At 42.6% G+C, this 23,771-nt stretch overlaps 2 protein-coding genes across 3 annotated transcripts; one reads left to right on the top strand and one right to left on the bottom strand.

Annotated features, from left to right (window-relative positions):
* Window positions 1-1,408: 1,408 nt before the first annotated feature.
* LOC117268582 (far upstream element-binding protein 2-like) lies at window positions 1,409-14,568 on the bottom strand. 2 transcript variants are annotated; one of them, XM_033645161.2, is made up of 18 exons: window positions 14,303-14,566; window positions 12,388-12,490; window positions 12,208-12,267; window positions 11,931-11,967; window positions 11,715-11,767; window positions 11,529-11,600; window positions 11,362-11,419; window positions 10,576-10,747; window positions 10,330-10,428; window positions 10,136-10,234; window positions 9,927-10,029; window positions 8,118-8,239; window positions 7,567-7,860; window positions 7,357-7,472; window positions 6,891-6,979; window positions 6,335-6,541; window positions 5,238-5,425; window positions 1,409-5,114 (listed from the first exon to the last, which is right to left on the bottom strand). In XM_033645161.2, exons 1-18 carry the CDS (start codon window positions 14,429-14,431, stop codon window positions 5,106-5,108), a joined length of 2,010 nt encoding a protein of 669 aa, XP_033501052.1. In that variant the 5' UTR covers window positions 14,432-14,566; the 3' UTR covers window positions 1,409-5,105. The 2 variants fall into 2 exon arrangements, with proteins under 2 accessions (XP_033501052.1, XP_033501054.1); XM_033645163.2 differs by lacking the exons at window positions 1,409-5,114; window positions 5,238-5,425 and having other exon boundaries at window positions 6,399-6,619; window positions 14,303-14,568.
* A 1,595-nt stretch (window positions 14,569-16,163) lies between these two features.
* LOC117267982 (GTPase IMAP family member 8-like) lies at window positions 16,164-23,428 on the top strand. Its single transcript, XM_033644080.2, has 6 exons — window positions 16,164-16,384; window positions 18,581-19,303; window positions 20,140-20,853; window positions 20,936-21,057; window positions 21,148-21,823; window positions 21,901-23,428. Exons 1-6 carry the CDS (start codon window positions 16,351-16,353, stop codon window positions 22,188-22,190), a joined length of 2,559 nt encoding a protein of 852 aa, XP_033499971.2. The 5' UTR covers window positions 16,164-16,350; the 3' UTR covers window positions 22,191-23,428.
* The last annotated feature ends 343 nt before the right edge of the window (window positions 23,429-23,771 follow it).

Below are 23,771 nucleotides of genomic sequence, written 5' to 3'. Positions count from 1 at the left end.
CACTTCTGCTGCAATGTACAAAGTAGGACACTGGAACAGAAACCACAAATCCTTTCACATATGTTCTATGAAACCAAAAGACGGCTTCTGCAGTAAACTGTCACCTAACAAATGTGAAAACTGAGAATGCACGACACAAAAACAGGTAAAAGTTTATATGATTGTATCAAAAGTATGGAGTATTAAATGTATCTAGTAACTTTACAGACAAGTTTAAAACCACAGAACAGTATGTTTTACATGCTGTGGGTGCCTGTTTTTTTATGTTTAGGCAGTGGTTTTCAACCTTTCTCATGTCATGGACCACTAAATTGATACACATTATGTCAGAGACCGCCGTCTGATTAGATTTCACTTCACAGACCTCTGTGAAAAGATTTCTCTTGTTAGATATGATAAAGACTACAGTTGTCAACTACACTTGAGGAAATAACCATGGAGAAGTGACACATATGATGCAAATAGTCACGACTCTTATTCACATTTGGCTCATCTCTGTAGTGAATTAAGTAGTGAAACATACTATTCCTCATTTTCTGGGGATCCCCTGGGACTCCGTCAAGGACCCCTGAAAGTCTGCAGACCCCTTGTTGAGAACCACTGTGTTAAGGCACACCTAGCAGCATTTATACAAGATGCTTAATTTATTTGAATTTGATACTCTGGAATTTAAGTACTGGAATACCTTAATCAGATTTGATTTTTTTTAAATTGGTCCTTAATTAAAACAGAGAACAGAATCAAAAATTATTTTACGAAACGTATTGGATGAATGCTTTAAAGTAGAAAGTCGAGATTGCCTGTGCTTGCAGTTGTTGTTGAATGCTTGTGGTATGAGCCTGGAGCACTAATGGGTTGGTGAAAACCAGTAAATAGTCAGCACCAGAATGTTTGGCTAGCCTGCAAAACTCTTACACCAGAGCAGCTTCAGCATCAATTATTTTTCTGCTTTTTAACAGTAAGAAAGATGGTTGTGGAGAATACAATTTCATCCTTGGGAAAAAAAAAGGGAGCGCTTGAAAATGTACTTTAAAGTCCTTGAATTTAACTTGCCTCTATCAGTACGAACCCTGTAATAGGTTTCTATGATCAAGGTTCAAATGTCACATCCACAAAGAGGTGAAATGGGTGTTGAGCTGCCATGAGTCGCCACTTAAAAGTGAACTCACAGGACCATCTTCACAGATTTTTGATTCAGTTATTCATTTAAAAATAGATCATCTATAAAAATATTTTTGTCAATAACTGGGGATCACCTGTGCAGTCCTGTCTGATTAATATAATTACTTATAGTGACATCTACTGGTGATTTATCTCAACTGTGCTTTGTTACATCTGGTGACAGTTGTTTTATGTACACTGTAAAAGAACAGGAAAGACAACAAAATGTTCAACACACATTTTAAAGTAATTGACATTTGCCCCATTTTAATTCAGAGTATTGCTGCTGGTGGTCATCTATTCACAATATCAACACTGCTGCCGAAGGCAGGCTCACAGCTGCCGTTCAGAATACAAGATTCATACCTGATACATCTCTGGAAGTCAAAACCAACAGCCTTATATTGCTGATTATATGTACATAATAAAGTGAGACACATTGGAAGACTAAATTTTCAATCTGTTACACACAATGACTGTGGGAAGGAGAAAAGATCGACACATTCTCGTTGGCGTTCATAAAAAAAGTAAAGTAAAAAAGTAAAGTAAAAAGCAATCACGTGCAACCTTGAGATGAATCAAAATCACAGCATGGTTCAAATGTGTGGTGGCTGAAGCCTCACATGACATGTCCCCGTTGTAGGAGAGGTTGTATGGACAACAGAGGGGGACATGATCTCAACATGACACAGAGAGATGTGCAGTTGTGTCAAGGTGAATGCCCACTAGCAGTATGTGTTGGTTTTAAAAGGTCTGACAATCTCTTTGAGCAATATCAGATAACGAGGATTGTTCACACTTAGCCAACCAAATTTAAGAGAAAACGCACCTTTCTCTCTCTGTTTTGGCCTTCCATCCACACAGTGAGTCAGTGTGTTTCTAGCCCAGATACAAAAACTCTCAGGTGAAAAAACAGTTTCCTGAATGGACATTTCAGGAGTCAAAGAGGTTGAACGGCAGATGGGCGTGTGACAAAATTGCGAGAAGTCTTAAAAATTTTTTAAAGTGGAAATGGATAAGTTTTTTGCTGTATTGTGAAGTAAGTATTAATTGCACAATGTAATGGCTTTAGAATAATGACACCATCTGCGTTAAGAGTGGTTCCCTGTACGCCTCGCTTTCACTCTGTAATTCTGTCTGTCACTGAGTACGATCTCACAGCAAAGTGAATGTTCGATTTATGGCACAAAGAAAGTGCGTCAAACGTGCAACCAAAACACAACAGGATAGAGCTTTTGCTTTCCCGGTTGCTCTCAGTAGCTTTCTCCAGTTACTAAGGAGTATCAGTGAGTTCTTTGCAGTTACTATGCACAGTAGTGGAAACGGAAGATGGTGGGACAACTGAAGTAACTGTGGAAACTCTACGTGTCAAAAGAAAAAGAGCCCTGTGGACAGAGAAGGCAAAGAAGGCGAAGAAGGAGAGATAAAAGCCGAGGTAAAATGAGCAAATCTCTGGCGGGCTTTCACTCAATGGACAGCTGCAGGATGAGAGGAACCGATGTCAAGGTGGACTCAAGCCACGTGACTTGGGCTCTAGACATGACGGTAGTCTTGACAAAATCCAAAAAAAGACATGCAACTCAACTTGGACTTCAATTCCAATGACTCCTGACTTCGAATGGACTTCAGTCCTTAGCCTTAAAAATACTTGACACCTTCCCCCGAGCCCAAAGATTAAAAGCAAGTTATTTAAAAGTGTAACACAAATCAATTATTTCCCTTCATTTCCTGAGTCAGATACCATTAATGCAATTTGTAACCACCGAGTCGACACTTAATTCCCCAGATCCACTTTGTTTGAATCAGTTTGACAACATAGAGTCAAGTTGCAGAAGAATAAATGTAACTTTACTGAGTGCCAGGTGGAAAATATCAAAGAGACAAATTTGTGTATGCACATAAACTACGTGCTGGTCAAGAAAAAACAACCTGTAGTATGTGAAACGTGCCCAGATGGAGACACAACTTCCAACAAACTTGTTTTAATAAGTTAAGTGCAAATTTTAAAAAGCTTTCATGACTTTTGTAAATGTAAAGATATACTATGCAGGGTTGACAATTACTGTATTTAAACATGCTCACCAGCTAAAGTACAAGTCAACCTCAGCCTCACTATATTTACGATTTTATCCGCACTTTGTCTCTTGGATGCCTGCTGCTTACAATCTGGATCTTCTAATGAAGCCCCAGCCTTACATGAGTGCTGGGGGAACACGCTCATCAATGTCCCAAACACCTGCCTGCTACTGTTGCTACTTTCTCTACAAGCTGCATTGCAACCTGTCTCCACCCCAGCTCCTCCTTTTCATGTTGTATCTGACTTAGCAATGTCATTTCTGCTTGTCATTGATGCTGGCTCTGTTCTGTTCCCACGGGGCTTTGCTGCTGCTCTCCCTGCCTTAGGCTTTCCATGTAGGTGCATGGAAGGGCAGGGAGGTCTGCTCTCCGCCTTAGGCTTTCCTCGTTTGCATGTGGAAGGGCAGAGAGGTGTGCTCTCTCCGCCTTATGGCTTTCCACGCAGGTACGTAGAAGGGCGGAGAGGTATGCTCTCTCTGCCTTGCTTTCTGCATAGGCCCCAAGGAAGGGCAGAGAGGCCCCAGAACAGAGCCATATCACCAAATATAATACTGCAAATGGAAATAAAGTTTTATTTGACTTAAGTGTTCCTTACTGAAATAAGAAAATACAGGCAGAGGGCAGAGTCTCTGCAGAAAAACACACCTCCACACACTTCTAATGGGTCATAAGTGATGATACGGATTACCTCCCTAAGAGTCTACGAATTGTTTTGTTTAAGGAAAATCCTGCATAGTATACCTTTTATTTATAATAAGTCTCTTGTTAAAATGGCAATACATTTGGTGAAGTGCACATTATGACTTGTCAGGGACTCAAAAAACGTTAGGACTTGGGATCTACCTGTCTCAATTTGGGACTTGGCTGCAAATACTTGAGACTTACTTGTGGCATGGTTCCACCCTGTCAGTAAGTAACAAACCCTCTAAAAACAGGCTGTGATCTGGTTGTCTTTGTGACCGCAGCGCTAACAATAATACCACTTAAAAACACTGGGGGGAAAAAGTTGTCTGTTTCCACTTTAACAGAGACCTTTGAACCCTTTTGTGAATATCTGAGTCCAAAACCTGACACTGTTCTGCAGCTGAAGGGCGGCCCTGCTCTTCATTGGGTGCCTTACTTTTGAGTGTCGCATCATCTACCTCTAGCAGCTCTCAGCAGTAGTTAGTCAGCCCACATGCATGAATCAACACTGTAGAAAAACTCTCACTCTTACAAAACGCTGCGAGTGAACACATTCATGAGCAAAAAGAAAAACAATCCAAGTGTACACAAGTTGAAACACCATGCAAGCCTTGGCTGAGGGAAATGTGACAATTTATAAAAAAGAAAAAATCGAAACACTGAGCAAATCAAATGAGCTTCAAAAAGGATTCCTCTGATGTATTATTATTACCTGTACCACATACACAACATGATTATAGTCCTAATAGCTATGCGCAGTTCAGTAAATATAACACAGGGGTATGAGGAGCTTCAAAAATGGGATTTAGAAGTCTGAGGGAGTTAATAAAAGGAAGATGAGATAGATTTATTGGCAACTCCTCCACAATTCAGTAAGCGTTTCAAGGCTTCCATGTTTATAATGGCGTATATAAATGTTATGTAGAGGCATCGAGAAGCCGTTTACCTGTCATGGCGGGATAATCAGTCTTCTCCCTCCCCTCAGCAGCAAAGCACTAGAACGTTTGTTCAGTTCACATTTTTATTAAAAAGTATCCATGTGGTGGTGAGGACAGCTTTCATTCACCTCACAGGAAATTAAAAAGAAGAAGAAGAAAAAAAAAAATCAGACTAAATCCTGGCCTGAAGTTCAGGGTCACCTTCTTCATCCTGGATTCTCTCCTGAGACCTTCTGCCATGAACTCTCACTGCGTCTAAAATACAAACAAGGAATCTTTTGTGAAGGATCAACTTCTTATTGTAAACTCTAAAATGTGTCGTACCTCTGTGATACCACAGGAACATGGTGAAAACCTGGCTGCAGCCTCTGTACCGACCTGTCCCTGCTGGGGAGTGGCTGGCTGGCCAGGAGCCTGTCCTGTCTGTCCATAGTATGCAGCCTGCTGTCTGTAGTACTCCGCCCAGGCTGCACTGTAGTCCGGCTGACCCCCTGTTGTTGATGATGTGCCCCCGGCTGCTCCTGGGGCTGCAGGTGCTGTCCCGGGGACAGAGCCACCTACCTGGGCTGGAGGTGACAGACAAAACAGACATGACCCTACACACTACTGCTTTCACTTCGACTTTAAGACAAGTGCCTGACCTCACGTTTTCCAGGTGGTCAAAGACGCGGCATGTGTATGGCCTCTAATTTCCAGGGCTGGTACCTGCGGTTATTCCACAGGCTAGTTAATAACATGTCAGGCAGGAAATCCAAAGTGTGGGATCATTTTGAGAAGGTGAAGGACGAACCCAAGGTGATATGTAAACTCATCTTCATTGGTCGACTACAAACATGACGTATCATCTGAAACATGGAAGTAGCTACATGCCCATTAGCCACTTAGCACAATCATTACTGCTTTGCCGACAGCGTCATTAACAGGCGGCTCACTCAGTGTGTGACGTGCACTTGTAGATAAAATATAGGCCTATATTAATGAAGGTTCATTAGTACGGTTTTGTATTTCTCTGTAATGTAGCACAGTGTTAACAATGTTACTGATACTATTCTTTCTCACACCTTCAACTCAAACCATTGTGTTGCCCCGCCCAAAATATATAATTCAATAATTAAATTAATATCGTAAACATTTGAGCAACTAGTTGACTAATGGCCCTAAATGACAACTATTGGTCGACTAGGAAAATTCTTGGTCGGGGGCAGCCCCTACCGTGCAGTAACTCACAGCCTCAAGTTATTTTAATGAGTGGAAGGCAGCAGAGGGGACGCGGTTTCCAACACGGTGGTGGGGGTATGAAGCGGTTGCCACCCACGTGAACAGACACAGATTTTGCTCCACTATGCAGAGTTCATGGTATTGAACTTCTGACGGTAGCCACCTGACTTTCCAGGGTTTCCCCACACACTCACTCGCCACAAATAAACCTAACATTTGTTAGTTAACAGCAGGTAAAGTTACAGATGGTGTCTCACCCATCTTCTTGTAGTACTCCTCCCAGGCCTTGGTGTAGTCCGGCTGGCCCCCCGGCGTCTGTGCGGGCTGAGTCTGGTCCCCTGACACTTGGGCACCTCCAGGTGGGTTAGCAGGGTACTGGGCTGGCACAGCCCCCGACGGCTGCTGGTAGTACTGAGCATAGTAGGCGGCCCAGGCTGCGTTGGGATCATTGGCTGCTGCCTTGCCTAGAAAAGACGCAGGGTGGAGGGGGTGAGGTCCTCATAGGGTGAGGGTGAGCCCCTGCTACTGGCCTGGAGACCGGGCTTGGAGACCAGGGGGGAAACAGAGACAGGGTTAGCCAGAGCTGCTTTAAGTGAAGACAGTGCATCTAATCACAACATTTCCATCAGTACTCCTGCTGACCTTCACAGATTTAGAAAAAAATGGCATTACTCATCTGAAATGACTGGGAGCGTATAAAACCTACAGCCTGGGATGAAAGTACTGTCGTGGGATGTGAACATGCTAAGATGAGCAAAAATAAACATTGATCCCAGAAAACCAGGCGAGGCAGTGAGGTCAAAGGTGACTCACTGGGGTCGTGGGGTGCCTGGGGTTGCCACTGCTGGTAGGTGTTGCTCCAGCCCTGAGGGGTGTACTGGTGAGGACCTGGAGGACCACCGCTGAGGAGAAAAAAAAACGGTTTAAGATCAAAAACCTCTCATTCAACATCCTGATATGATGAGAAAATTGATCTTCTTAAAGGGACAGTTATCCCAAAATACAAACTACATATTTTCCCTTTTACCTGTAGAGCTATTTATCAATCTGGATTGTTTCGGTGTGAGTTGCAGAGTGTCATGACGATGAGATGGCACTTTGAGCACCACAAGCTGAGTGCTATCTATTTCCATTATACTGGAGAGAAGGCAGACATCTCTATAGCTAACACCCAGCAACTCACAACAAAATAATCTAGTTTGATTTTGGGGGTGAACTGTCCCTTTAAATGTGACTGTAAAGCAACACAAACAGCTGCACATTAGTTGTAGCAACTCACTGTGGTGGTCCAGGTGCCCCAGGCGGTCCGGGGTTGTATGGGTTGGGGTTGTAGGGACCCATTGGACCAGCAGGACCTGGTCCACCTGGCCCCGGGCCCACAGGACACAGAGGACCCTGTAAGACATGATATAATCACATATCAAATGAAGAAAAAGAAAAAAGGTGTCAGTTTTCCTACATGTAACTAAAAAACAATCTTGCTACATACCTCAATCTTCTCCTCAATGAGCTGCTTGGCGTGGTCGATCTGTTGCGGTGAGCCCCGAATGATAAACAGCTTGAAGTTGGGGTCTCCGTTGGGAGGTGGCTGTCGAGAGATTTCCACAAAGGCCCCTGTCTGCTGGTTAATGGACTTGACGTTCTCCCCTCCCCGGCCAATCACAAGTCCGCACTTGTGGGCAGGAATAGAGAAAGTCATTTCCCCTCCAGGGGGCCCCCAGCTGCCTTGTCCCCCACCTCGGCCCCTGTTGCCTGCAGGCATGCCTGGAGGACCTGGGGGACCCTGTGGATGGAAGAGAGAGAACACCTCAGTGCTATGTCTATATATAGCATGATACTTCATCTTACTGCTGATGCAAACACTATGCGGAGAAGCTACAAAATTTGCCCCAGGCCTGCTGCCACACACTGTTCTCCACAACCAGATAAGATGATACTGTGCTACACTCTAGCGATTATGTCTACTGATTTATGAGTGAACATATGCATGCTTTAGACATTTTGACACCCCATGCATATGTAAGAAAGAGTGATCCATACCCCCTGTCCTTCCTCCCTGACCCTGATGCTCTGCAGCAGGTCATTGATGATCTGGGCAGCGTGCTCGCAGCGTTCAGGAGGACCACTGATGTGGGCGATCTTATCTGGACCAGTCCCGTCATCTGTAAGAAAGATTAAAATCTGCTGTATTATTATACAGCAGATACAGCTATAGTTTTGATATTTTGAATCATGTTACTTATAGTATTGAGAATCAACACCAAACCCTGTAACTCCAGACCTCACACATGCCAAGTGTAGGCTATCTGCTTATAGTGGTGACAAATCACTCAGTTCAACACATTGAAGAAGTCATGTCTGCCCTTGACACTAGGGGTTCATCCCAATATCCCTCCTCAACTCCTCTATCCTCGATCACTTGACCCAGAAATCGATTGACACCCCCCATCTTGAAGGACGTCTCAATTCGTTACATGCGCTTGGAGGAGTCAAGGAGTCGAGGAAGCTTTCAGAGGAGAGGGAAGAGAGGATAAACAAGTGCAGCCTTCGCGGAAGTCTTTTACTGACCGACACTCCCCCCTGATTGGATATAAGTTATTGATTGGACAGCACAGCGCTGCAGCTGAAACATTTAGCCTTATAAATCATTTCCAGTGTTTAAAAGACACCATCATCATATTCTGGGTTACTGAGTAATGAACTCACAGTCAGAATATCAATATATACAAATGCATATAATGAATAAAAAATACAAAGGCATTCTGTAACTCCAAACAGGGCACAGTAAAATATAGAATGAAATGCAGGTTGTTCTTCATGTGCAGGTGTTTGTTAACAGAGACAAAAGACTGCTGCCCTGCTACTGAGAGCTGTATCTGTATCTTTATCATTATATATTTATATATAAAAATTTTATGTGCAGACACAAACTCCATTAAGTTTCTATAGCTGTTAATAAAGCTGTAATCATCTGCTGCTGTCATCACAAATGGATATCGCTTCATGTGATGTTTCAGAGGAAAAGACTTGTCATTTCTCTTGAGGCATATTTCTTTATTTCTTCTCTCCTTGCATCTCTCCCCCGTGTCTGACAAGGGCGGAGCTAAGACGCGAGGAAGAGACACAAGTGAGGGAAACATGGATGCGAGATGAGGTATTGGGATGAACCCAATATTTGTGTAGACATACCACTCGAAGGTAAAAAAGAGAACATTTGCTCTGCACACACAAACTCGTGTGTAAAGGCATTCACATATTTGGAGAACTTCCACCAAAATGAGACTTAACAGTGTATTCAGCTACCTGTAAATTTAAAAAAACTGATAACACGGTTAACACTGGTGTTTGGTATCTTTAATTTACACTAATCATTTGGTAAAAGACAAAAAAAAAGTCTATAAAAGAAGGACAAAATCTTCAATTAGGATAGTGTCATTTAAATCCACTTTTTATGAATTTGCTAACTGTTTCAGTTGGTGACATACAGGGATGCACTAATTTATCAATTGAGCATAGGTATTGGCGGATATCTACCTCATTAAGTCAGTCTATCAGCAAATAAGACAACACTTAATGATGACAGTGGCTCATGTTTTTCTGCTGTGTCACATCAATTTTAGCATAGGTAAAAAAGCAGGGCTCAAGACTAATGGCGTCCTGTCGTCCAGGGGACAGCAGAAAACATGTCTGGTACAGAGATCTGGTACAGAGACACCTCTGGCTTCAGACATTAAACTTTCAAGTCTGGACACTAATGAGAACCCAAATGTGCTGTTCATGCAAAATATTACATCAAGAAACGAGGAAAATGTGTGAATGCACCCATTAAAAAAGACACAGGGGTCCGACCTTGTTTGAACTGTATCCTAACTCCAGCATCGTTCTGGATTTTCTTGATCATCTCTCCGTTTCGCCCGATGACCACACCGACTGAGTGTCTCTGTACGGGGATCTAAGTGGGAAACAGAAGTTTTTTATAGACTTGGTTTTGGTTCAAAGACAACTAACCCCACCACTAATCCCCCTCCACACACACACACACACACACACACACTCACATCCATGCCTCCCCCCATTCGGGAACCGAAGTCATTTCTTTCACTGAAGCCACCGTGGTCTCTCTCCCTCAGAATCTCCTGTACCATCTCCTGGGCTTGCTGAAAGGTAGGAAAGGAACACATTATGATTACAGCACGTGGCAACTCAGCAACACACATTTATGTTGAACTTGACATGATTTTTATGAATGCACCTGGACTTTGTAGGGATCGCCTATAATGCGCAGGGGCTTGTCGACATTGGGTCCCTGAGAGGCGTCCTGGATCAGGATCATCTTCACACCTGCACGTTCCTGAAATGTTCCACAGTCAAAGATTATGGTAATGTGCATCTTTGTGATTGACTCTACTGCAGCATAAAAATCAATAGGTTCCTGGCTCTATTCATAAAACATTTTCATATACAAAACTCAAGGTACCACACTGCAACATTCCAATACCTGAAGCTGTTTGATGGTCTCTCCACCCTTTCCAATGACTAGCCCAGCCTTGCCAGCTGGTATCATCATCTCATGCACCGTGCCGTTCTGCCCGTTGGTGGACTCGTGATAGGAAGAAGGGGGTGTGCCCCTCCCTCGTGACACTATCTCATCCAACAGCCTTTTGGCATTCCTACAAAAGGAAGATGTTACGCATCATAAATTTCACAAACTCATGTAATGAAGCTGATAAAATGGAAAGTGACACAGAGCGATTCAGCAATAGGTCATGAGAGAACGAGGCTTCAAACAGAGTGAATCGGTATTTAGAATTTTTTTTATTATGCTAAACATCACACCAAAAAATCTGATATATTCTCGCCAACAGTTTGCAAGGCCGGGGTAGAGAAGCATGCCCAAAAGAAAAGCCCACACTTCTAGTCGGAAGGAGAAACACGGCTACTTTTAACATCATGAAAGACTTGGACATAGACAGGTTTTAAATATCGCAACAACCTTTTCAAGAAGATGGTTAGAAGAATAAAAAAGGGAGGCTGTGTTTACACGGTCCAACAAGTCCACCTCCGGTTGAAAACTTTTTTAAAAAAGAAGCGAATTGACAAGCGGCTCCAGCTGTTCCACTAAATGACATGCCACAGCATGTTAATCTGAGTATGCACAGCTGCATGTAAACAGCAATATTAGTGGAATATTCATATTTTTATCAGCCATATAAACAGTTTCTTTTTTGGAATGAGGGCGAAACCTGGAATATTTTAACCTGTTTCTAGAAAGTCTAATACTCACTCTATGGAGTCTTGGGAACCTGTGAGAGACACGCTCCTGTTTGGAAGCCCTCCGCTGTCTGGACACACACACATAGAGTACATATGTATCATAAGAGTTTAAGCCAAAAGGGAAATAATGTCATAAACTATAATGAAAACTGTGGCCATCTGTTTATCAGACAGTACCTGGAGCTATCTGAACCTTGCAGCCTGACTCCTGTTGAATCTTATTGATCTGTTCACCTCCACGGCCAATAACTGTGGATGAAGAGAGAGCAAACTGTGATGTTGGTGGGTCACACTCTCAATAGTGGCATCTGTTTTCTTGCCATATAATCGCAGACACAGTTCGGCATCAATATTTGCACTCACTGAGTCCCACCATGCTGTCTGGTACACTGTATTCCTCTGTGTTGGAGGTGGGTCTGACACCATCAGCAAGCGAGGAGGACAAAAAAGAGGCAACAAATCAGGCAGGAAACTTTATAATCACATTTTTACCACAATCATGTTTTTCTCCACTGTAATGATACAAGGGCCGAAAACTTCTTCATAATACACGATCAACAGAAAGCTCTGAGTTCTCACCTTTGTTGTGCAAGAGCAGCTAGCTGGGCACCAATGGCTGAGATGGGACAACAACAGAAAACAGAGGTTGAAAAAACAGAGCATGGGAGAGGTTTTGGATTACGACGGACTGTGAGACACAGAGGAGGGGAAGCATGGACAGACAAGGGCAAATGGGCAAACTACTGGAACAGAAGTACTGTGCAGCTGGAAGTCTATATTAAATTGTGTCAGCTGTGAGTTATAAACATCACAACGCAAAAAGTAAACAGAACATAAAATAGCAGGATGAACTCACACAATGCATTGGCTGAATCCAAGTCACTCTGTGCAGCCAGCTTCTTGCTTTCGGGTTCATCTGTCAGGTGAGGAAACCAGAGATATCTACTATAACTGTGTGTGTGTGTGTGTGTGTGTGTTGTGACATGTCTGTAAGCAGTATATCAAGGAGACTGCACACTGAGTACTGCCATCATACCTGCATCCTCTAGCTGTCGTTTCTGTGCAGTGAATGGAAAGCTATCTGCTGCAGTGTTGTTGTTCATGGGTGGTCCAGCGTCACCTCCGATCTTAGCTGCAATCTGAAACACAAGCGAAGAATTCATCATGACAACTGAGCTATCAACCTATCAACAAAAAGCCACTGTAATATAAATTAGAGTATTCCCACCTCCTCCTCAGTAACCTACCCATCTAGCTAGTAGTGCACCCAGCTCATCAACTACCACTACACCCCTGAATATACTTTATAATTAATACTGTACAGTGTGTATTCAGTACATATTAAAGTTCATATTATGGCCCTATCTTTTGTCTCTTATCAGTGCTTTTAGCTTTTCTATCTATCCACACTTAGCGGCCACTTTATTAGGTACACCTGTTCAACTGCTCGCTAAAGCAAGTAGCTAATCAGCCAATCACGTGGCAGCAGCTGAGTGTATGTAGGCATGTAGACATGGTCAAGACAACCTGCTGAAGTTCAAACTGAGCATCAGAATGGGGAAGAAATGTGAATTAAGTGACTTTGAACGTGGCATGATTGTTGGTGCCAGACGGGCTGGTCTGAGTATTTCAGAAACTACTGATCTACTGGGATTTTCACACACAACCATCTCTAGGGTTTACAGAAGATGGTCCCAAAAAGAGAAAATATTCAGTGAGCAGCAGTTCTCTGGGTGAAAATGCCTTGTTGATGCCAGAGGTCAGAGGAGAATGGTTCAAGATGATAGAAAGGCAACAGTAACAGTAACAGTAAGGTCTGCAGAAGACCAACTCTGAACCAACAACACGTCCAACCTTGAAGCAGATGGGCTACAGCAGCAGAAGACCACACCAGGTGCCACTCCTGTCAGCTAACAACAGGAAACTGAGGCTACAGTTCACACAGGCTCACCAAAACTGGATGATAGAAGATTGGAAAAAAGTTGCCTGGTCTGGTGAGTCTGGATTTCTGCTGCCACATTCAGATGGTAGGGTCAGAATTTGGTGTAAACAACATGAAAGCATGGATCCATCCTGCCTTGTATCAACGGTTCAGGCTGGTGGTGCTGGTGGTGGTGTAATGGTGTGGGGGATATTTTCTTGGCACACTTTGGGCCCCTTAGTACCAACTGAGCATGGTTTAAACACCACAGTCTACCTGAGTATTCTTGCTGACCGTGTCCATCCCTTTATGACCACAGTGTACCCATCTTCTGATGGCTACTTCCAGCAGGATAACGCACCATGTCACAAAGATCAAATCATCTCAAACTGGTTTCTTGAACATGACAATGAGTTCAATGCAGCAGACAAATCTGCAGCAACTGCGTGATGCTATCATGTCGATATGGACCAAAATCTCTGAGGAATGTTTTCAGCACCTTGTTGAATCTATGACACAAAGAATTAAGATCTGAAGGCAAAAGGGGTCCAACCTGGTACTAGTAAGGTGTACCTAATAAAATGGCTGGTGAGTGTATCTATGCATCTAGCCTGGGAGATCCACTGTTACAATATGGATATCATAGTGTAAGACGGTATGCAGTAGCTAATACATTCACCTGCTAGCTATCATACCTACATTATGTCTGTATCAACCACCCCACAGTTACTTTAAACATCTTCTGTTGGTAGTTACTGTCATACCCATAATGTCTTCTCCCAGCTCACACTGTGTTTGATGGGGCACGCGCACAGTATTTTAGCTAGCTAATGCACAACAAGCAGTGACATAACGAAACTAGCTTAGCTGTGCTATCACGAACAACCGTTAACCCGTAACTCTAACGTTAATTCAGAGTATACGTCCCCGTGTTATCTGTCAAGCTGTGTCAACAATGTTAGCCCTGAAGCTAACCAGCTAGCTAGCACTCCCTCCAGACATGCTGCTGCCCGTCACATCCCCTCCTCACCTGCCGGGCCCGCTGCACCGCGTCCGCGAACGCATCTTTCTTGATGCCTCCCGCTCCATTACCGAGAGCTGCCTGCCCGCCGAGAGGGGCTCCGGGTCCGGGTGGCGGCACCGCGTTGTACTCCGACATGTTGACCAGAAGACAGGCGTGGGTAAGGGTGGGAGAAGAAAACCAGGAGCTGCGCAGGAGTGGGAAGGAAAGTCAGAGAAACTAGCGGGTCAAGGAAAGCGCCGGAGACACGACGGCGGCCGGGAAGGTGTGTTCGCGTTTTTCTCTTTACTCCTCCATGCACTCTACTCTGTGTTATCATATCAAAGGGAGACACCCCAGGTAAGTAGGGTAAAAAATTAACTTCAAAGATATGCATTGTAAAATACATTTTAATATAATAAAACACTGGGGTAAAGTATTTTTTAACTAGTATAGTGCTTTTCTCACCAAAGTGCAAGCCAAACTCTCAAGGCGCCTGTATGTTTGCACAACAGCCTTTATAACGTGTGTCATCACACTTATCACGACATAAATATTTGTTTTTATTTACTAATATTAAAAAACAATTGACAACCAACTATTGTTGACAGCTAAATGCATTTTTAACTTTTTAAAATTACATCAAAGCACCAATAACAAATCCTAAATGGGGGATAATGTAAGATAATGTGATGTGTCACACAATTATAATCCCCACACACGAAGGGCAACAAATAGGTTCCCGTCAAGGTTTTATTAGATAAATTAAAACCCATTTTAAGGTAGAGTTTGCCTCTTTATTAGGAAATGGGTGTGCTCAGCATACTGATACAATTAATTACAGAATCATTCATAACTTCTGATATAGGCCCAGTTGAATATTGCAATAATAATGTGTGGTTATCACAAAATTTCAATTTGCATCAGGGCATCATTTGAGAACCACTGAAGTTGTAGATGTCACTATGAAACTTAAGTGATTATCCCCTACATAAATCCTAATATAACTCCACTGGCTTTACAAAGCACACCATATACTGTGAGCTAGTTGTTGCCTGATATTTATTAGATATTTAATGATGAGGACATGTTATTATCGGACATAATGAATCAAAACTGCAACTTGTGAATAGGATCAGACAGTGCCACAACATTACTGGACCCAATTTTGCATGAAATTGGAATTTTCATCATCATTATTACAGATTGTTAGGTTGACATAAAAGCTATGCACATTCATATTCTAGCAACGCTAAATACACAGTTTGCACATTAGGAAGTAGGTCTGGAATGAAAGCTGTAAGAACAGGAAATGTAACTCACAGCATGTGATACCACTACACCCCCTCTGTCTGTCATAAGCATAGTTGAAGAACAGGCAGGGTGTGGCGTGTTACTTAAGACCTGCCTCTGTAACTGTTTGTGTTTCTTTTTTTAAGGTGGTGATTGGAGAAAGGAAAAAAAAGTATGCAACCACACAATAAGAAACAGATATGGCACTGTTGTTATTGTAATCTCTCATTTGAGAAGAATAAATAACGTAAAAGAAAATACAGACATTTCATCTACTATACACAATTCTCTCCTGCGCACAGATTGTCTCCACATTCTTCCTTCACCAGGTTAATATGTCACTTAGGTGCAGTTTGTTTAACCTGCTGCTACACAGTTTCCTCACATCCATGCACATCAAAATTCACACACAGTTCCCAACCCCCCCCCCCAAAAAAATCTAATGATTTAATAGTGCCATATCTGTATTTATTTGTGCAATGGCACACTTATTTCTTCTCTCCAAGCACCACCTTCAAAACTCTTCAAAATGGTTATAGAGGCAGGTCTAAAGTAACACGCCACACCCTACACGCTCTTCAACCATGTCCATGAAAAACAGAAGGGGGGGTGTAGTGGTGTCATGTGTTGTGAAAAGTCACACTTCCTGTCCTTATAGCTTATATTCCACACCTGCTTTCCCATGTGCAGACTATAGATCTGGTGTTGCTGCAGACTGTTGTTAATTTGGTCGGGATTATTATCAGTAGAGGATCCCAGTGAGTGCAGAGAAGTCAACAGCATCGATGGAAGTTGACGTACATGCTGTGTCCACCTGTGGTAAGTTGACTCCTGTTCATAAACCTTGAGCAACAATTCTCTCCTGCAACAGTGTTTATTTCATTGATTTTCCACAGGAGTAATGTATGTAGGTGTCTAAATGAAGCTATTTTTTTGCCTCTGTTTCTGCTCAGGCTTTAAAATTCATTTTAAAACAAATGTCATGCATTTCATCTGATCTAACTTTACAGAATAAAAAGTTCTGCTTCTCTGAGTTAACATCATCTGTATGTTGCTGTAAGTCAGTGGAATCAGGTCAGTGGTTTGTGAGGCTTCAGGCTGAAATAAAAGATTTAATCACAGCAGCATCCTGACATCAGATATCTTTCTTTGTGTTAGTGTATATAAGGTTGCATGGACATTGTTGTTTTTATTCATACGCTGAGTTGCCAGTTTAGTAGATACACCCTACTAAAATGAATGCAGTCTAATACAACAGCCCTGCAATAAATTTGACCCACGTCCCCGTACAGGCACACATCCTCATTAGTGATTAATTACCAGGCGGATCAGTCAATCAGTTGATTCTACATAAAGGACAATTTCCTAGTTTTATATTGTCAAGATCTTAGGTTTTGTCAGTTTCTTTCCTGTTTTGTTCTGAAAGTTGCTCCTTATGTGTCACATGTGTTTCTTCATACCTTTGTCTGTTTCCCTCCCATACCTGATTTCTATCAGTTTTGTTTGTCCTTTTCTGTTTCCAGATTTTTCCCTGCACATCTGTCTTGTTTGCTTAATGGTCTCAGTGTAACACCAAGTCAGTTAAACTTCAGGGATATCAATCTGTCCATTTAGGAAGCACAAGTGATTGTGAATCAGTTTCACCTGCTTTGGTGCAAATCAAAGTAACAACAGGTGCAATGGAGAGGCAAAACCAAGACAACCTCCAAAAGGGGAATGGTTTTACATGTGGTGACCACAGACAGCTGCTCTCTCCTTATCCTTCTTCTCTAGTTTTGTGTTCTGCCAGTGTCCTTGTCACTGCTGGTAGCATGAGGCAGTTCCTGCAGCCCAGTCAGGTTGCACAGGTAGTCCAGCTACTCCAGGATGGCACATCCATATGTACAGTTGCAAGAAGGTTTGCTGTGTCTCCCAGCACAGTCTCAAGAGCACGGAGGAGACACCAGGAGACCGGCCATTACATGAGGAGAGCTGGACAGGGCCGTGGAAGGGCATCAACCCAGCAGCAGGACCAGTAAATGTTCCTTTGTGTGAGGAGGAACAGGAGGAGCGTTGACCTCTAGCAGGCTACTGGTGTGCATGTTTCTAACCATACTGTCAGAAACAGACTCCATGAGGGTAGCATGAGGGCCCCACATCCTCTAGTGAGACCTGTGCTCACAGCCCAGCACTGTGCAGCTTGACTGGAATTCACCAGAGAACACCAGATTTGACAGGTCCACCATTGGCGCCACGTTCTCTTCACAGATGAGAGCAGGATCAAACTGAGCAAATGTGACAGGTGTGAAAGAGTCTGGAGACACGGTGGTGAACGTTAGGCTGCCTGTAACATCATCCAGCATGACTGGATTGGCAGAGGGTCAGTGATGGTCTGGGGAGGCATATCCTTGGAGCGCCGCACAGACCTCCATTTCATAGCCAACGGTACTTTGACTGCTGTTAGGTACCAGGATGAAATCCTCAGAGTGACTGTCAGACCTGCTGCAGGACAATGCCCGGCGTCATGTGGCCAGAGTGTGTAGGCAGTTCCTGGATGATGAAGGCATTGATGCCACTGATTGGCCCTCTTGTTCCCCTGACTTGAATCCAACTGAGCACCTATGGGATGTTATGTATCGGTGCATCCAACACCGCCATCCAGATGTTGTCAGGAGTGCATATAGGCATGCAGGGGTTGTACACACCATGATGGATTGTTTTGCTGAATTCATCCCTGTGTTCATCGTGACATAGAAGTTTTGGTTCTTCTTTCTTTTGTACTTTGTTCCTCATTCTGTCAGCCTATTAAATCAGAGTATGACTTTTAAGTAGCCTCAGTGCACCTGGGTGAAACACTGAGTGTAATAGGAATGATTAATTTGTTGTAATCTCTGATGTGATTTGTAGCATTTGTAGTATGGTTGTATTGTTCAGTTAAATGTTGGTTTGTATTTCTGTCTATTTATGTGAAACAGTCGACGTCCTCGGACACAAATTTCAGATTTTTTTTTAAGTAATACTGCCTCCCTCTTCCAGGGCAAAGTCGGCACCCTTCAGAGTTGAGGATTGTGTTGATAGGTGGAAGAGAACTAAACGGTGGCCCCAGTAACAAGAGTGAAGCCGGCAACATCATACTGGGTCAAAGTGTTTTTGACACCAGCAGAAGAACTGCCCAGAGTGTTGCCAGGCAGCAGGAGGTACATGGAAGACACGTCACTGTGGTTGACACTCCAGGCTGGTGGTGGCACTACCCACAAGAAAACACCCCAATGCTGGATCAGATAGAAATCAGGAACAGCGTCCACCTGTGTCCTCCGGGCCCTCACGCCTTTCTTCTAGTCATTCCTGTTGATTTAACATTTCCTGAGATCTTCAGACCATCACTAGAGGAGCACCTGAAACTTTTCCCTGAAAGACTGTTGGATCACACCATCGTGCTGTTTACTGTGGATGCTCCATTCAGTGATAAAGATTTAGAATATGAAATCAGTCTGTGGCCAGCACTTCAGTGGATCCTTAAACAATGTGGAAAGCGAAAGCATATTCTGAACATCAGCGACAGGCAGGATAGCACTCAGGTCATAGTGCTGTTCAAGAAAATAGAGGCACTGATTGCAGAAAATGCTGGCAGTCACTGTTCTACTGATAGTGCTGATGGAAATGCTCTAAAGGAGAAAAAGGAAGCAGTGATTGAAAGAGCATCAAAGAGGTTTGCTGAGGTGCAGACCAAAAGAAGGGAACTGAGAGCACTGATTGAAGGTGAGTGTCAAACTTTTTTGCAGATCCTGATTTTGATATTTTGGGGTTTCAAAAAATTTGATAATGACATATCGAGCATACTTTTTTAACAGCGTAAACACATATCATTAACTTCAGCTTTGATTCGGATTCCTTAAAGGTTCTATACATGAGATTTGAACATGAAAATAGCAGCAAACACCGATTTGCTATGTAAAGATACAGTGGAGAAATGGTTCTTGAGCAATGAATGAAGTCAAACTCCCTTTGTGTGTCTCGTCATCTGAATTTTTCCTGTTCTTCAGCGGCCACATATGTTGCAGTGTTTTTGAGTCTTTACTACACTGTGCTCATACAGCAATGACCGCTGATAATGCCGTCCCGATGCTGTGGAAGCAAAACGTCCACCCTGCAGTTCCCTCCCAGGTTAACACTGTTAGCGCTGTTAGCACTGTTAGTGCAGCTAGCAGTACTAGCCGCAGCAAATTTGGCTCAGCCACCTCCATGTTTGCTTGTGACGTCAGAGGTGAGAGTCATGTGCAGGCATTCCTGGCCCAGACTCTGAATGTGGCAGGCAATATATCACCTTTAAATTAAGTATGTTTTCTTCAGACTAGAATAAAACCTTACCTTAAATAAAGTCAACATTACAACACAAATAACTTCAGATACAGCCGCAAAGATTACGTAAAGCTCTTTTACCCACCAAGAACTTTGTGACTTACTCCACTTAAACACCTTCTTATTTATTTAGTTGTGAGTTTCAAAAGGAAAAGCTTCTTAGCTGACCTGACAAATATCATTACGATGCACAAAACTACACGCATGAATATTTGTTGGTTCCACTTCCTGCACAGGTGGCAAAGCCCCCCCGACACATTTAAGGATGGTGATGGTTGGAGCACAGTGGTCAGCCAAGAGCTCAGCAGGTAACACCATCCTGAGAAGAAATGCATTTGCTGTTCGTCACAGAAGAACAACAGAGAAGTGTGAGATCAGCCACAGCATGGTGGCAGGCAGGCAGCTCACAATAATAGATTCTCCCGGCTGGTTCTACAACAACACCCTTCAGGACCTCTGTGAGATGGATAAACTTGAAATAGAGAACAGCGTGCACCTGTGCCCTCCTGGACCCCACGCGGTGCTCCTCGTGGTCGGCCTGGCATCTGCGTTCAACGCATCATACCAGAGAGGAGTCCAGGAGCACATGAGTCTGTTCACAGATGAAATCTGGAAGCACACGATTGTTCTATTCACTCGAGGTGACTGGCTGGGAGTGAAGACTGTGGAGGAGCGTATAGAGAGTGAGGAAGGTCTGCAGTGGCTCATGGAAAAGTGTGGGAACATGTATCATGTCCTGGACAACACGAAAAAATGTGATGAGACGCAGGTAACGGAGCTCCTCGAGAAAGTTGAAGAGATGTGGGCAGGGAACAAGGATCCTCATTATGAAGTCGACCTGGGCCGTGCAGAGCAGATTGAGGCAAGGAAAGAGGCTAGAGACAAGATGGCAAAAAGGATTTGGCGGACAACCCAAAGACAAACAAGAATACTGAAAGAGTTGTTCAGAGGTAATCAAAAAGTGATCATATAAGTTAGGATTCATTTTGTCATTATCACTATTCATAAATAAAAGCTTAACATGTTTTCCAGGGGAGAAGCAGGCAATCACTGACAAGAGGGTTGTACTTCTTGGCAGAAAAGAGTCGGGGAAGAGTATGGCAGGAAACAGGATCCTTTTTGAAGAGCTGTTTGGTACTGCTTGGATGAAGAAGGTAACCTGATACACTGCTTAAACTAATATGTTATAGGAAAAGGTTTTGGTAGGATTTGATTTGACAAATCTGTTTGTCCCCTTTACGTAGGAATTCAAAGATCAGCGTAATCCCACGACGTGTGTAAAACATGAAACAACCGTTGCAGGAGTCAACATCTCAGTCGTTGAGGCACCAGGCTGGTTTACAGACGTGAGCACACCCGACTGGCTCAAGAGTGAAGTTAGGCGCAGCGTCTCCATGTGTGCTCCAGGCCCTCATGCTTTTTTCTTGGTGGTTCCCATCTCCAAGGCCTTTACAGAGATTGACTACAAAGCAGCGGTTGAGCTCTTGATGCCATTCGGTGAGAGAGTCTGGAGACACTGCATGGTGCTGTTCACCTGGGGAGACTGGCTCAACAACAGGTTCATTGAGGAGCACATTGCTGCAGAGGGCAGAGCCCTGAAGCGGCTTGTGGAGAAGTGTGGATACAGATACCATGTTCTCAACTGCAATCGTTTCAGCGATGGTTTTCCAGTCATTGCACTCTTTGAGAAAGTTTTTGACATGATAATACGAAACAAGGACAACTATGTCGTTGCTGAAGTACCTGGGAAAAAGCAGAAACTAATGCTGTCCTGGCAGGAGTCCTGGCAGGAGGAGTGGAACAAGAGGGAGCAGGAGCTGATAGACCGGATGTTGAGAGCTGTAGCACAAGAACGCGATGAAGAAACAGAACCATCTGTGATGATGGCAGCCAGCATCGATGGAGCCTTCACTCCAAGCAGTGAGTTTGATATTCCTCCATTAATCTAGAATAATGTGCATTGCTGTCGTGACTTATCATTCAACCTCTGTTTTCAGTGAGCGAAGGTCTTCCCTCAGAAGTTGGGAGCACATTTTGGAGCGACAGAGCACGTGCCAGGGTGTCTGAATGGCTGAGCTTTAGAGCTGGGCACTCTGACGTCACCTCTGGGGTTGGCAGCATGAGTGCCTCGGCAAGTTATGTGGAGAAGTTGGATGAAAGCATTCTGACAGACGACGATCAACAACCGATGTTTTTCCCAGAAAAAGACAAAATGAAGTTGGACACTGCTCTCCGTGTCATGGCCTCCACACAAGCTGTAGGAGCTCGGCGCAGGCACTCCCTTTAATCGATTAACTGCGAAAATATTGTCTGATTAATCAATTATAAAAATAATTTGTAGTTTCAGTTGTGATTAAATAAGAAAACATAGGCTGTTACTAATTCTATGTAGACTGACCACATATTACTGAAAACAAATCTTCAGTCAAGTTTTATTGCTTTCACTGAAGGCTAAATACCAGTGATAAAATGTAACTAATTACATTTACTCAAATACTGTAGCTACAATTATGAGGTGGCCTACAAGTATATCCATTTTATAGGTTACATTTATACATATGCATTTTGGAAGCCAATATTTTGCTCTTCACTCTACTACGTTTATTTGACAATTGGAGTCACTAGTTACTTTGTAGATTCAGATGATTAATACTAAATATAAATCATTTCATAAATGATGATATTATTATAGATTAAGCAACCCAGTAGTTTGTAGAATAACTGAAATGATCTCTACCTTTACCAGCTGCAACATTAGTGATACTACTCACACATGTATAATTCTAAAATGGGCCATTTTGCATAATGAGTACTCTTTGCAGATATTTTGATGTGAATACTTGTGTAGGCTGCTTTTACGTGAGTGTGATTTTGAATACAGGACTTAGAAGTGTTTTTACTCTGTGGTGTTGTTAATTTTACTTAAGTAAAAGCTTCAAGTAGGCCTACGTCTTCCACCACAGATATAATGACAAGGTTTTTTATGTGTATGATTACTAGTATAATTTAGACAATCTTTGGAAAAAAAAAACACCTCAGAAAATCATAAACTTATTCTAAGATCAGTAATGCCTATGTATTTGTTGCCCAACAAAATCAAAGTAATGTTATTTGTTTATTCAGTGTGTAGGTTACATGTGACAACGTTCTGAGCCTTTTTTTCAGCTGGATCTTCAAACATATCTTGGTGAGGACATTTTTACGTCAAATATGATTTATCAAAATTCAATAATGCTATTTTTCTTGCAATGAACAATCGGTATGTCAAGAATTTGCTTATTATTTTAGCCAAATTTTACATTCATAAAATAAAATTCTTGAAAAAGTTATCATCTATTTTATATTACGTCATTAAATACCATTGAAATACTGTTAATATACTGTTGAAATACCGCTGAACTTCACTCTTATACCATAAAACTTCAATTAAAAGCCTGTCTCACTTAGACGCCTGGTCTGGTTGCCATGCAGTTCTTTTTTTTTTTCAATAAAACAATGGCTTTAATAAAAGTTTGATTATTTTCAGCACTGTAAATTCCTTCATGTTACTTCTTATTACAAAAGACAAACAATCACCTGGTTTAAACTCATGGTTTAAACACAAGGGGCACTGATGGTTACTATTATAAAGGTGGTATTCATTTCAAAACTTATTTTGTGTATCTATCTTAAAAAACTAAAAGTTTACACGTTTTTTTAAAATATTTTTTTCTTGAAAGCCATTTGATAACTGATAACACTGATAGTTTCGTCACTATGTATCAGATTGTCTTTAATATTTAATTACATCTTGTTACAATTAGTTGTAAAAGTGCAAAGGATGCCAATTTAAAGCCAAGACCTTAAGCTTTTATTTAATGTAGGAATG

The sequence above is a fragment of the Epinephelus lanceolatus genome, chromosome 18 (genome assembly GCF_041903045.1).
Source record: "Epinephelus lanceolatus isolate andai-2023 chromosome 18, ASM4190304v1, whole genome shotgun sequence".
Taxonomy (NCBI): domain Eukaryota; kingdom Metazoa; phylum Chordata; class Actinopteri; order Perciformes; family Serranidae; genus Epinephelus; species Epinephelus lanceolatus.
The sequence above is the reverse complement of the archived record's forward strand: the minus strand, read 5'-3'. Positions and strand labels throughout refer to the sequence as shown.

Bases quoted from the DNA above. Each gene is read 5' to 3' on its own strand.
- LOC117267982 (XM_033644080.2), top strand. From the start codon at position 16,351: ATGGAAGTTGACGTACATGCTGTGTCCACCTGTG. The intron at 20,854-20,935 runs GTAATCAAAAAG...CATGTTTTCCAG, and splicing joins ACTGAAAGAGTTGTTCAGAG to GGGAGAAGCAGGCAATCACT. The intron at 21,824-21,900 runs GTGAGTTTGATA...CTCTGTTTTCAG, and splicing joins TGGAGCCTTCACTCCAAGCA to TGAGCGAAGGTCTTCCCTCA.
- LOC117268582 (XM_033645161.2), bottom strand. From the start codon at position 14,431: ATGTCGGAGTACAACGCGGTGCCGCCACCCGGACCCGGAGCCCCTCTC. The intron at 11,420-11,528 runs GTACTGTCTGAT...GTGTGTGTCCAG, and splicing joins CAAGGTTCAGATAGCTCCAG to ACAGCGGAGGGCTTCCAAAC. The intron at 6,542-6,890 runs GTGAGTCACCTT...CGTCTTTTCTAG, and splicing joins CCAGGCACCCCACGACCCCA to GCAAGGCAGCAGCCAATGAT.